The sequence below is a fragment of the Typopeltis vanoorti genome, chromosome 18 (assembly GCF_054136105.1).
Source record: "Typopeltis vanoorti isolate ZY-2024b chromosome 18, IOZ_Tvanoo_1.0, whole genome shotgun sequence".
In the NCBI taxonomy this organism is placed as follows: domain Eukaryota; kingdom Metazoa; phylum Arthropoda; class Arachnida; order Uropygi; family Thelyphonidae; genus Typopeltis; species Typopeltis vanoorti.
The window spans coordinates 108,769,767-108,785,324 of NC_143566.1; the positions used below are offsets into that span (position 1 = coordinate 108,769,767).

The 15,558-nt window shown below is 30.8% G+C and overlaps 1 protein-coding gene across 1 annotated transcript in view; it reads left to right on the forward strand.

Moving 5' to 3' along the window:
• The first annotated feature begins 2,324 nt into the window (after positions 1–2,324).
• The window catches only part of LOC150097050 (zinc finger TRAF-type-containing protein 1 homolog), a 75,816-nt gene continuing 62,582 nt past the window's right edge, over positions 2,325–15,558 (forward strand). Inside the window, exons 1-3 of the mRNA XM_090408115.1 lie at positions 2,325–2,531; positions 9,259–9,497; positions 11,147–11,358. Of these exons, the coding sequence (XP_090264241.1) occupies positions 2,325–2,531; positions 9,259–9,497; positions 11,147–11,358 (658 nt within the window). The remainder of the gene's footprint in view (positions 2,532–9,258; positions 9,498–11,146; positions 11,359–15,558) is intronic.

Sequence of the window (15,558 nt, forward strand, 5' to 3'; positions counted from 1 at the left end):
AATTAAATATTACAAGCAAATATAAATAAATTAATAAATATATTTATAAATCAAGAAAAATTGTGGGTGCTGCAGTTCCATAGTACCTATGCACGAGCCGCACCTGCTGTTTATAAATAGGTGTAACACGGTTTTTAAGTGTTCGGAAATAGTGCTGGCGAGTATCATGTTTACAAATTTCAGAAGTAAAGGATTTAGTGTTTCAAAATGTGTTAAGAGGTCTGTTAGTCTGATTTTGTCAATTCCTATACTAGTCTTTTGCTTTAGGTGCGAGAGAGTTCTTTCAGTTTTAATTTGGGCATGGAAAGAAAATACATGGCAGGTTGTTGATTTTAGGTTAATAATTTTGTGTTGGTTCTAGTTGGAAAAGTATCTTTTTTTGAGTTCTGTGATATTGTTAGTGAAAACATAGTTAAATGATTCTATGAGTTCCCTCTGGCTCATCTCTTGACTGAAGTTTTTGGTGGTAAAATCACGCAGATAGGTTTTCCTTTTTTTCAGGTTAACAGTTCATTAAGTGTAGACCATGTTTACTTCATGTCAGCACTATTCCACAATTTTTTGAAAGTACTAGTCTTTTTTTTTACCCTCATTATTTTTAGTTTTTAGTTGATTTCTTGGGGTGGTTTGTATAATGTTTGTATGTGAATATCGTTGGGTGACTTTTCAATACGCTTATCATAATAATATCTATTATAATGGATATAATAGATATATTATAATATATCTAGTACTAAAATATCTATTATATTCTCTTCTGAAAGATTTTGTTTATTGATAGCTTGAGCTTGCTGTCAGTGATTGCTGAAGGATAAAGAGTGGCTGTTCACATGTCTTCTGAAAGTTAGGTAAGACTAAAGCAATTCTTCCTCCTACATTTTGGGAATAAAACATTTTAGAGAATTTTGATTTCGAATTTGAATTTAAAAATTTAATTTTGGATTTTAACTTTAAAGTTTTATTTTGAATCTTTATTTACGGGTATCATTTTGAATTTCAGAAAGTCAAATTCAAAATATCTTCAAATTTATGAACTTCAACTTCTACAGAAGTTTCTCTAGTCGCAGACTCGAACTGTCTTTCTTCAAGCAGTCTAGCACTATGGAATGGATGCAGCCAGTAGAGATGCTTCAAAATGTATTATGCATATAAAGTTTTGTAGCAATAGTGGATACTTTGTAATGAAAGTATTATATATGTTATTCAAATTAAGGTTACTTTTATAAACTGAGGTATTTAGTGTTGCTGGTGCGATTTTGAAACAGTACAAATGTTAAGGTTTTAGAATTATAAGATGGCATCGGTTGTGTACAGTACTCTCCAGGATGCATTGAAAATAATTGATATTTATAAGCTCAGCTAATGATGAATACCAAGGGTTAAATCTAGCTCACGGTTTGAAAAAGTTAGTTATATCTAAAAATGTCTTTCTGCTTGAAAAGGCTTAGACGTAAATCGAAATCCAAACGGCTATTTTTCTGACATCCTTAATAATAATTAAGGAGATACAAATCCCTTGTTGTTCAACTGCCAGTAAGCAAAACTCTAAGATCGAGAAGTACGAATCTATGAGTTTGATATATACCGAAAAACTATCGGCGAATCCAAGTGTAAATGACCACTTGGTAGTACAACACCAAAGCAACTCGAAGCAAAGGTGGAGCAAGCTCCCTCACTATCCTTGATATTTTCTCATAATGTAAAAACACAGCCTCTAGGGGATGTAATACTGTAATTACATTATGCGGAGAGGTCACTACCCAGACCGGTTTCAACCTTTTTTTGAGGTCTCATCAGTGAGTAGGTAGACCTGGAAGATAACAAGGTTTAAGTGAAAAGAACTTACATGCCTTTACTATACGAATGCCATAAAGGTCTACCTACTCACTGATGAGACCTCAAAAAAGGTTGAAATCACCTAATCACTTTAGTTGTTTTGAGCGAAATTTCAACCAAACCAATTTTCAATCTACTAGTCTAATGGTAATATTTGTTAATTCATGCATTCAACTCTGGTTTTATTTCTGATACTCCAAAAACACACACACACACACACAACCCGTCCTTGCATTCTGACACCATTTTTTTACAAATAACAGGCAATATCAAATTTTCGATGTTTTTAATTTCTTCCTTTTGTGTTATGAATGAAGAAACAGTAGCGCTTTCTTATTTCGAAGGCAATTGCTGAATTATTGCAAAGAATGTTTTTTAAAAAAAAAGTATGCTTATTTTCGGCAAATGATTGGATAAATTAGTCACGTGATATACTACAAGCTGTATTAACATAGGCATGTGCGCAGCGGAAGAAGAAAACAAACAAGATGGCTGAGGAGAACATATCTGGTCCAAGTGTTAGTACTGAGGCGATCATTCCGATAGATGAAGAGGTTGATCCTCTTGAACCAGCAAAGAAAAAATTGAAAACTGATGGATCAAAAGAAAAGAAAGAGGAAAAATTGGAACACAGGCTAGGAGGAATTCTGTGTTGCGCAGTCTGTCTGGATTTACCGAGGACAGCTATCTACCAGGTTTGGTCTGATCAGCTGATTACGCCATTTCTTTTTTGTTAATATTTTACTTTGAGTCACTCCCATTGGTTAGGTGTGATTTTTTTTTTTAAATACTTTATATGGTATTAATTTATCACTTGTAAATATCAAATCATTGCTTCGTATGTTCATTTTGTGTTAATGAAATATATTTTTCTGTGTTATGATAATTCAGTCTCTTTCAGGCTCTAGGTTTCGCCGCAGTGCAGTGTGTCCAAAGAAGTCCTATTGCTCTAGTAAAAAGAATGCGAAATGTGTGTTTTGAATGCGCCCGTTGCAATACAAATGTTCTTATAATTGTGATCTAAATGTTTAACCTGTTTTGAAAGAAATACATAGTCATAATTCGCAGACTAGTGAGCCCATAGCATTTAATATAAAATCGATATTAAAATATTTGCATTAATTATAGGCAATGATGATTTTACAGTTGCAAGACGGAATATTTTCCGAGTTGCAACTGTTTTAAATGAGCCCTGAAAGATTTTCCATGCAAAGGAATACCAACATCATTCTTGGGCTGTCTAAATTTGGTTTTATAGACAACTGCTTTTTATTTAACTTGCAAAGAAAACTTCATTTTTAAAAGATATGAATGTAACATCTGAAATGCAGTGACTAATTTTGAACATCTTAAGTTATTACTTTTCCCAATAACATGCAGCAAATGTTTTTAATGTTTCCTTATCTGAACACGCATTCAAATATGTGCAAATATTTTGTATATTTGCATGACTACGATAATATTTTATATATACAAATTTTAAAGTTGTAAATCTTTTCGTAATTGAAATATATTAATAAGTTCTTTAGTCATAATAAACATTGAAATTAAAGACATTTTATAAATACTGCTGTTCGTTAATATATAAGCAGTAATTAATAATTACTGTTTATTAATGACAGTGAAATGTGAAGATTCACTTAGTATAGCAATTGCATTTGTGAAAAAGAACACTGTTTTCAGATAAATACTTCATGATTTAAGACAAAAAGTAGTATTAAATTTCATTTTTCCAATGAATGAACTCTACCTGTGAGGAAACTGGCATGGTGGAAGATAATCTCTTTAAGTTTGTAATTTGATATTGTAATAGTAATTTTAAACTGTTATTCAGGAAGTCATAGCAGTACTGTATAAATAATTTTGTTTTCTGCTCTAATAGTACTGATGACAGTTAAATCATCTTAATCTTCAAGTGTGACCATCTGGATCAGTAATCTTGATCAAGTGACAACCAATGTATTTTTTTTTTCTTTTTTTCTTAATTTATAACTTCATTTGTTTTAAGAAAGCAGGTCTTTCTCAATAGGGAAGAAGTGCAGTGCCTAATTTTGAACAGCTTTCAAGTTGTCATTCTTATCAGGCTTTTCTGCATTTAATCCATTTTATTAAAAACATGTTTTCATTAACGCATTTTAAGAGAATACTGGCTATACAGTGTGTATATGTGTCATAAAAAAAATAACATTCAAGAGGAATAATACTGTAGTAATAGTGTAATTTTGTGATCATATGCTGAAAAAATTCTCAACATCCTTGGAAAAACTGAATTGAAAAATGGACTATTTCACACATGGACTCAGTTATCTTCTGTTTCGCTCACGTTATTTAATTTTTATGGACATTGTTTTAGTAGTAAATAATATTTGGTATATATATGTAAATAAAAAAAAAATTCTCCAATAAAGCTTACTTTATACACATATCTGGTGTCGTTTATTGTTTGTTTCAGACAAACATGATTTGAAAAAGGCAATGAGACTTCATGTTGGGTGTATTTTGAGGAAGAACAGTTGATTAAATCTAATATATGATATAACAAGATATTCTGTTGATGGTTACATAAATTTCTTTTAAAAAAAAATCATGAAAAAGGTGGGAGAGGCATGCAGTATTATGATTTAAATTGTATTTATCTTTCATCTCTGAACTATCACTCACTGTCTTGTTTTAACAAAATATTTGATTTAGTATTCCATATCTGTTAATATCAAAGTGAGATTTAAAAAAAAAAAAAATTAAAATCTTATTCTATAAAATAAGCCAATAATAGCTTTTATCTTTTTCTGCTTTTTTTTTTTTTTTTTAAACTAAATTTGCCTACTAGGATGTAAAAACTTAATTTACTGTTTAGTACAATATGATGAATTTAATATAATATAAAACTGCAAAGTGCTGAATATTGGTGTTTTAGTTACTTTTATTTATAATTATAAAGTAATTCTTTTCAAACATTGCATTCTCCCCATTTTATGTATACTGTAGATAACAATTATAGTAATGCAATCTTTGGTTAACAATATTCAGATTATAATATTTTGCTTTTCATTTAAATTGAATTTTTGATTTGTGTGTAATATGAATAGTTCAGATAATTATAAAAAAAAAAAAAAAATCCCTGAACAAATGCTAACTCAGTTTGCAGTGATGCTAGATGTATTCAATGATCTTTAAACTATTTTATAATTGCAATTTGGTGAATAGCATCATTTTCAGCATTTGCAGTTTAATAATGAAGGCTGAATTTTTTTTTTGGGGGGGGAGGCAGCAGAAGTAATTCTTAACATTAATCATTCTATGGATACACAGTTGGAAAAAAAAAGGAAGACAATCACAAAATGTAAATAAAGAGTAACTTTATAGATTTTTATGGAAACAAATTTTTACTTATGTTGAAGGAAATTTCCATGTTTAAATCATTGATTATATATTTCATTCTAATTTGACAGTGCTTAGTTTACATTGCAACTCTATTTCATTTAGCACAGAAAAGAGTTGTTCTGAACATGTAATATAATTTAACAGCTCCAGTAGTGAATCAAAGATTTTACCAGAAAAACTCCCAACAAGAATTCACTTTTTTTCTTAAAAAGCGCAACTTGGCATTCTTCAGTAATTTGAAATTAAAGAATGATGTGATCGTCCAAAAGTGTTGAGTTTGAAGGTGTACCATGACAACTTTCAAGTAATTGAACTATGTAAATATTTACAAGATATGACATTTTGAACATCTTTTTTGAATGTATTTGTAAAGTGGATTCCAAGAAGAGGATGCATTAACATATCTAATGCAGATTTTGCATTATAGATATGATTTACATATGTTTAATAGAATAACTCTTTCATAAATTTCTTTTTTAGACATTGTACTATTTTTATCAAGTCTTAGTATTTTTTATACTCCCTTTTCCCAATATAATTGAGCATACGGATAATTTGATAAGGATACTTTGCTTTTCAATTAGAACTAAGCAGCTAAATAAAGAAACAGGGGAATGTTCTTAAAATATCTTAGTGGTGAGTTCTTTTTTGCAGTCTCAAATGTAAAGATATACTATTATTCTCACCAAATCAGAAGAAGAAAAAAAATTGTTTCTTCTTATTCAATGCAGCTAGCATTTTCTTTTTTTTGAGGCGGGGGGGTATTTTATATATCACAATAAATGTATATTTATCATGCATATACACAAATGGCTAACATAATTGTTACATAAGAATTTTATAATTACAAGCAAATTGAAATCTTCAGATATACATAGTTTTTGAAAAATGCTTTAGATAAGATTAGAGCTGGAGAAAACTTCTATCATCAGAGCAAAAAACTATTTTAAATGTATTAGATATCATTTACTTTTCAATAAAAGTACAATAATGAGTTCTAAAAACATCTCTTGAATATTTTTTAATGTTGCTTTGATGCTTTTTCTTTCTTTTCATTTTGTGCATAACTGTACTTTTCTTTAGTTTTTATTCCAATATGTTTATTTGGTTTTGATGTATAAACATTTTTTTTTTTTTTTAGTTTAATTCAGAACCTTGTATTTATGAACACTTTCTCCAGCCTTAAGCACAGACTACCATTTCTAAGACTGATTTCTTATTTTTCAATTTGGCTTGAGAAATAAGTATTGGTATTGAATTTCTCCTACTTAAAACATTGAAAAAAAAAAAAAAGCACTAGACAGGTAATATTAGTTCAAGCATTCTATTAACAGTTTTCTGAATTAAACATTTTTTAATGGAACTATTTTCAAACAATTTGGATTTTAAGTATATTATGTATGGCAGAGATCTTGAATTTAAGTTTAAGAAACCAAGCATTGACATTAAAGCACCAAAGTGACCATAATGTGCATAGCAAACATTTTTATTTGATCTCTAAATATTTTGGATAATTCGTAAAGGTTCATAATTTTTTATCATTTTAAAAATTTAACTTTATTTGAAGTAAGAAAGACACTAAGCCTATTTATATTAGTTTGTACCTTTTTTTAAAAAAATCTTATTAGCATTTTTTTTTTTTTTTACATTAAAACATCTCCAAAGGAAACTTAACTCCATTGTAGATTGCCAGTTTTTGCAGGAAACTGCTGGAAATGGGACAATGTCCATTTCAGAAGAACTTTGCATGCATCAATACTAAAAACCCCACAACTTTATGAAAAATACCATAGGGAATCTGGGAAGGGGCTAGAAAATTTTCACTTTGTTTCCTGGATACATTATGACTTTCTTAGTATGACATACTGTATTACATTGACTGACTATACAGATATTTGCTTTCATTTAATTGTTCCTGGTTTTTGGGAAAAATTTTAGAGTATTCAAATAGCTTTTTTTTGAGCAAATTAGTGGTCATCTAATCTATCCATTTCATAATGCTGTTCCTTCTGTTACACTAATGTCTAAATATCACTTTTTTTTAAATTCAACTCATGGAGTCGCTCAGTTTCAGCTGCTAGGTGCTAGCTGAAATTTTAACACACTTAACTACTTAACACACATTAATCATTTCTAAGTAACTCAGAGATAAATCCTGTATCAGTCAGTCATAATGATCCTTGAAGAAACTTTTTGATATGGCAGCAATAAATTATTTAAATCATAAATGATGGTTATTGCTTGAATTTGTCATGTAACATGGTTCTTAAAGCACTGCTCATCAGTGGTGGTCAAAAAGCCTCAGTTTTTTTATTTGCTTATCTGATGAAAAAGGATGCTCTTTCTTCAGTGTTCTTCAAATGCTGTGAAGGTTGGTAATTACTCAGTTAAAAAAAATTAAAACATAAATGGGAAATTTCTTTAATCTTTTGTGCAATATATCTTAAACTTATTTTGCAGTAGTTTATAACCAGTTGTATTGCTGGTTATTTTACTAATTTTTAGTTTGATTTAAGAACCTTAAAGTTCACCACTAGTATTTAATGCATCTTAAAACTTAAAGGAAGCTCAAGGGCCATATTTTTAAATGCATAAGTCTAATATTAATGATCTTAATTCTTAAGTTACATTAACCTAATTTGTTGCAACCAAATATACTTTTGTAGCACATATTGTATTGTACTTGTTAAGTCTTATTTGTTAGAGTAATAATGATAGAGTAATGTAATTCATCCTATCTAAATTAAAAACACTTATAAGTTAAGCTAGGTTCTCATACACTTGATTTTTTAATTGTTTTTATTTTATATATGTATAGTGTTCTAATTTTTAATGTTGCTTTTCATTAAAAAGTCATTGGAATGGATTGAGAAACAGCATAACCCTTCTGAGTTTCTCTGTTTGCTTGCCTTACTTCCATTCTGTCTTAATTATGTATTTACTGCTTTTAATAATATGCTAACTTAACGTCATCTCACTGCTAAGTAATTAGGTAAATAACCTGATATGTATTTGTTATAATTTACTTAGAATTGTAAGTAACTTGATAGCCTGTCTTATGTTTTATTAAAAATAAAATAAATAAAAAACAGAATCAAGAAAATTGTAATTATTTTTTTTCTAAAGCACACAAAGTAAAAAAAACATGTACTTTTTCACATACATTTCTTTATATATGTGTGCATATGGCATTCAAGCAAAGTTACTGCTTTAAGTGCTGCCTTTGCTTTAATTCATTGTGAAAATGAAATGCCTCTTTTATAATTCAGCTGTACTGCATGTTTTAAGTAATATTAAATATGCACTATACAAAATAAGGGGAAAAAATAACTCAGCATATTTGCTAAATCTGGTTCTTGTGTACTAGACTGAATACTGAATATCAAATTTCTTTTCAGGAAAAGTTCAGAAAATCTAAATTTCTGTCTGTTTCGTTTATGAATACTTCTCTATCATAGGTTATTAAGTATTTTAACAGATTGAATAGTTTTTTAATATTAGTAGCTTGTAGAATTTAGTTTAAGTAGTGGAAACCATAGGATGTATGATTTATAAAGCATGCAGTTACACAACATTTACAAACAACATTATTTTATTTGTCTAAAGCAAATGGACATTTTGACATTCTATTTCTTGATATTTCAGGTGCTAGGAGTATGAAGTCTACCTGATGGTGATCTGGTCCATTTCCCCAAGTCCTGAGGTTTTGGACAAGTTTTGTTAGCTTTATTGTTAAGCAACTTGGGAACTTCATATTCCCTGTTTTATGATTTTATCATAATTTTTCTTTTGTATTATAGGGAACTTGAATGATAATTAACTTTGTTACTGTTTTTATTTTAACAGGTTGGAGGTAAGTTTGATGTGTTAAATATTATGGTTTTTTAGCTAATCCCTCCCCACATATTTTACTGTGTATATTTATCAGCATAGTGACTTGTATTAAATGTTTTTTCTTTTCCAGCTTTTTTTTTTCGTTTTTTCAGGATTTATTATAAATACTTATTCCTAATCTAATATTGTTATTGGCTTGTATTTCAGTGTACCAATGGTCATCTTATGTGTGCGGGATGCTTTACGCATCTTTTGGCTGATGCCCGTCTCAGAGATGAGACGGCAACCTGCCCAAACTGTAGAACTGTAATCAGCAAAGATTCATGTTCTCGCAATTTGGCTGTAGAAAAAGCAGTCTGTGAATTGCCATCTGAGTGCCAGTATTGTTCAAGAGAACTACCACGTTCTCAATTAGAACATCATGAAGCTGAGCTTTGCGAAGAAAGGTAGTTCTCTTTTTTATAAATAAAATATGTGTACATATATGTAATATACACACACTGCATCATATATATATATATAAAAATATTTTGTGTAATTGTTCATACTTAGAAAACAACTTTCAAAGACTAAACACTGTTATAATGCACTTCAAATGCAAATACTCTTTCTAGAAAAGTTTCTTGGTGGAATCACTTTTTTTTTTCAAAAGTTCTGTCCTGTGGTGTGAGAATAGGCTTATTAGTCATCTGGCCTACAGGCCACTTTCATGAAGACTTCTATGCATGGACTAATCTTCCTGTAGCCAAAGTGAGGTGAAATTTGTAGCTGATTCGAGGTAGTACTCCTGTTTTGACAAGCAGATAATTAGAAATATCGGTCACCCACTGCAGTTGTAGCCTGTGGCTTTCCTTCACTGTATCTCCAGGATGCTGTTTGTGACTGTTAGAATTTATTCCACAGTCTGTGAACAATGGAACGACTCATGTACAACTGTTTGGCTACCTCTGACTTTGTCTGGTCTCTGTAGTCTTACGATGGCTCACCTGATATCTGTTAAATGATGTCTTGCAGACTAAGGATTTAGCTGTTCTTAAATATCTTGTTCTCATTCCAGACATGAAATCGGAAACTACTCCAAATTGTCCATTTCATATGGATATACTGCTGAAAGCACCACTCATTTATGTATGATAACTAGACTTGACATCACATTTTTGCATAATGCACCAGAATTTCATCCCCCCCCCCCCTCCCACCAAGTTATCACAATTTTTCTTTGTTCCTTAATTTATGGAAACCAGTGTACAACAAAGTTAGTATTGATTTTTAGATCAGTTTGTCATATTATCTCCTAATTAACAATATTGGTAAACTAACAGCATTAGTGGCAGCCTATCAAGTATTTGAAATGAAATTTCACAACCTGAGTCTTCATTTCAAGTATTTGAAATGAGGACTCAGGTTGTGAAATTACATTTGACAACCTGAGCCCTTATTTTGTAATTAGTAATCTGACAACCAATCAGATTATAATTTAACTGCTAGTCACATATTAGGAATTAGGTCTTAACTTCTGTTTCAAGCATAATCATAAATTATGTGGGTTTATGTGTGTGCATTTCTTATTCTTCAGATTTTTAGGCCATTACTGTGTTGAGATTAAGATGGTTGATTATGGACTTGTTTAAATTCGCATTCATACTGAAGTTTTAGTACAATGTAAAGAACAAGGTGCTTTTCCATTCAGTTCTATGTAGTGCCCAAGGCATGATCCAAAGAGGCAGATTTTTTTCATAATTATTAAATCAAATTTAATAATTTGATTGTATTTTGTAGAAGTTTTATAATATATATATAACATTTGATGTCTGCACTGCTAACTGTGAAGTAAGCAGTTTTGCAAGATGCAATTTTCTACATCAAAAATAAAATTTTTGATTTTCATACATAACCTGTAAATTCGAGGAATCCATGAACCACAGTTGGAGAAAAACATCTAAAGCCTTTCAAATTAATGAATGCATCAGATAACATGACTTTCTCTCGGTCCTACCACTTTTGTGTTGTGCTTAATGCTAATTTTTCCAATACAGTAATTTCATTTTGATTTTGAAAGTGAAATTATTAATAAAAACTTTTTTTATTTGTAAAGGTTAACACGTTGTCGATATGGTCGAATTGGTTGTCAATGGCTGGGACCATATCATGAACATTTATCTCATCAGGAAGTTTGTGTACATCCTCATAAATCGGGAAGTGAAGTGATGGAAGCATTGGAATTAATAGACAGGCAAATGCAGCAGGAACAGCAGCTTTATAGCCGTGTCTTTGAATTATTGTCATTTGAAAAGATCACTTTTAATGGTGAGTACAAGTATTATTTTTCCCTTGATTTTTATTAATATCAGTTAAGGCATTTTTGACAAAATGAGTTTTCTCTCAAATTTATATTATATGCAATTAACGAATAAATAAGTTAAACTATTAATGCAGTGGTTTTTTTTTTCGAGAATGGTGGGTGAGGAATCAAATTCTATAGAATTTTATATTTTCAGGCACAAATTAGCTGCTGTTATTGGAAAGCTTTTTGCTTTAAACTGAGACTTATTTATTGATAAATGTAGAACCAGCATAACTGGAGACTATTTGTTACAAGTAAAGCCTGTTAATTCTGTACTAATCAGTATTTCAGTTATATAAATTTCTGAATGCCCTTTCTATTTTATTTCTCTACGTGCTTTACTGCTAAATACCTGAGTCATACAGATGCTTTTTGAACTGTTTAGTTATATTTGCATCAGTGAGTAACCCTACATTAGCATGTGGAATAAAATTTGAAAAGACCACAATATTTTACAGTGAATAACCCTCCTTTTAAACTCACTGCAATATATTTGTTATTTGGCTAGCACATGTATATATTTTCCTCATTTGATACACATTCTATGTCAAGACCTGTGTTTGATATTCACCAAATCCATTATTAATGCAATTTAGTGTTATTAACCATATTTATAGAACATTTGATTTTTTTATCCCTACTTAATTCTGATAAAGCTTTCTTCATATTTATTCTCTACAATTTTGATAATTGTTTCTTCTCTTTATCAGGGGAATTTTTAATATTCCAGCCTAATATAACATTAGCCTTTTTTTGTAACTAAACTCAGGCTTGATCATTTATTCATTTTATCAGGTTATATAAAATTGTTCAAGGACACCTCAGATGCTGAAGTTTATGTTCTCATAAACTCTTTGGTAAATTTTTGAATCATTTCTACATGTAGCTATAAAATATGGTTGGATTCAATAACATCCATGGTTCTGATTTTTCTGTTTCATTTTGCTTTATAAATTCATCACTATGCTTGCATTTTTACATGATTAATCATTGTATTTCTGTTTTCCTGTGTCAAAGATATTGTTTCATATTTTATGCTATGCAAATTTTGACTTCTCACATAAATCGTAAAATTTTCAGATACTTTTTTTTTTTTTTTAATGACCAAAACTGCTTTCTTGAATATTTCAATCCAGCTTTAATACATTCTAATATAAACAATTTTTAAGACTGCATAAATATAAACTAAAATAAAAACACAGAAGAAAGTACTGTGTTTTTCTTTCGTTGTTCTGTGATGCATTAAGAATAAGAATTTTCTTCTCTGGCCAGCTGAATACCGAATCTTTGTAATGCTTAAGCTGAATATCTGAAAAACACACTAAATCGGCTAAATACCAAAACAGAACTGAATATTCAATGCAGCTCTAATTATACAAGTTTTTTATTTTTAGTCGGGCTAATATTGAATTGTGGCTCCCAGTTTTATTTATCAACTTTTTAATGGATATCAAGAAAATATAGGGTATTCAGAGTATAAATATTTGTTTACAGTGTTTTGCAGAATGATCTTCAGGATTAAAATTACATAAAATATATATTTCAAGGATGTTAAATGTACATACAATAACTGTATTTTCAAAAGTGAAAATGTTAAATACTTTCCAGTAAAACAGACTTCACGTGTAACATGTCATTGTTGATATGGTGGATGTTTTCTTTCATATCATCAAATTCTTAATATACATTTGATATTAAGGGGCATACAAAATACCAAATAAACTTATATGAAAGGTTTATATTATCACTGACTTCCTATTGTTTTCCTCCAAATTAGTCTGTCCTTGTTAGGACTCCAGCATTGTCACATTTTATGTTTTGGTCTTGTAATCCACTAACTGCATCAACCTAGATATTGGCTTCCACTGGGTCTTTTTCCTGCTATCAAACATCACCTTTGCTAATCTATTGAGATTAGACCAGCTCACACACATTCTAAAATGCTAACAGTGTAAAATTCCTTCTCAACATCCTTATTTTTAATGATTCTGCCATTCATGCAATCTGTTCATGCTCCTAATTTTTCTCAGAACTGTGGTCACTAGTCTTTAACCAGCTACTTCAAGTTCTCAGATCCATAAGATTTGAAACTGGTTTGAACACTTTACGTTGTATATTGCTAGTTTAATGTTTTTGCTCAATTTCTCTCTTTTTCCCTATATAAATTTATCTATTCATCATTCGTTTATTCGTGGAAATGCCTAATAGTTCCATAGAATCAGTCACCTGAAAATTAAAAAATAAGAAATTAACTGAAATCTATAATGATGTAATAATTGTTTGTCGATTGTGCCTGTTGTTATAAAGTTGTCTTGTTTCTTATCTTGTAGTGTGTGTGGCCGTCTTAATTCCTTAATCTTTTCTTAGTATCACTTTAACCTTACAATTCCTACAAACGGTGACACTGCTGAATAAGCTTATGAACTAGGCTTATTCACTGATACAGAAAACTATCTCCTGTGCTAACAGAAGACAGGAAAATTTATTTGATTAATGACTGCACCACCTGAATTCTAGACGTAGAGCATTGGAGATGTGTTATAGCACCTGTAGGATGTAGCTAAAATCTATTTGTGGGCTTAATTGACAGTAGTGGCAATTTCTCAAGTTCTAAACAAACAGGTTCAAAGTTTTTACGAGGTAGTGCATCGTACAAAGATCAGGCAATAGTCTCTATTAAGCAAACAAAACATTTATTTTAACTTAAAAAAACATTTACACTAGTATAGACATATCACCCAACTCTTTTCATAACCTTGACATGAATTTCAATTTCTATTTAATAAACATTAAACTTCCCATTCACTATGAGAGGAGATTCTCATGCAATTCTGGCAGTCACTATCCTTACTTATGCTATCATTACAATTTCAGTCTTTGCTATCTGCAGCATTCTCATTTAGCCTGGTAACATTAAGTCCAGTGGACTCGCAATCATCCTTTCATACTTTAGAAATCTTTGTATTAATTATTCTCACAAGTCCTCGACAATACATATAGTCCTATTAGCACATAAGATCTTTAGCTGTTTCTGCCGACTTCTCGTGGAAATTATGTGCTAATAGTCCTATTAGCACATAAGATCTTTAGCCGTTTCTGCCGACTTCTCCGATCTGCTCAGCATGCTGGAATTCCTCATACAGTACTCGATAGGCATCCTTTCGTAATTCACGTGCAGGAACAGCTGCACATCTTCGCCAAAGGAACTAGGTCAACTCACGCCGTCCTGCGTTCGGTGCACAAGGCAAGTTCCTTTTACTTCCTATACATCGCGGAAACTTTCACTTCTTCTCTAGGACCGCCCATATCTCCATGGATTATATACAGAGGACTCCAAACTGAATGGCAGACTGCAGTTAGATGACGACGAGAGAGAGAGAGAGAGAGTGGCTTGCCTTTTCAGGCTTCCTATATACTGTTCTCAGGAGTCCGTGATTCAGGGTCTGAGACCCCTGAATATCCTGTGGTCACTCTGATGTCAGCAGTCTTGACCTTCAACGAAGGCAGGAAACTTCCTTTTTAATGACTTTTAGCACTATAGTTAGCTTTTAGGTCCTAGACATAATCCTTTTTAATCCCTTTTACTTAAGTTAAACTTATTTCAATAGTTGGCTATTTTTAAAATATCAGTTTGATAAGCATACATAAAGTGCACAACTTGAATATTTATACTAATTAATAATTTTAAGAACAAATCTGCTTTACTCTTTATGCCATATACCCTATGGCTTGTTTCTCAAAATTTTCCATGTAAAAATTGCCAAGAGGGGGAACCCATAGCGGTCCCCTCTATGTTTGAATCTCTGAAATTCTATCTGAATTTCTGTCTGAAAATTTTGAAAAACAAGCCCACTGGCCCACCCTGGAGTATACTACATTCATTGCACCTATATAGGTGAAACAGGACACACAATTCCTATCAGAAAAAAGGAATGTAAACACCATATTAAATTTAATAACTATGGTAAATCTGGCCTTTCTGATCATGCCCTGAATACACTATGTAGAATTGACTGGAAATGCACCTGTTGTTTACATCACACTAAAATGTGGTATGAGTGTAAATTTAAGGAGGCCTGTGAAATTCTTATCAACCATTCTAATCTTAACAGTAATGGTGGTCTGAAAATCCAGAATATGGATGACACATATTCTACCTACTT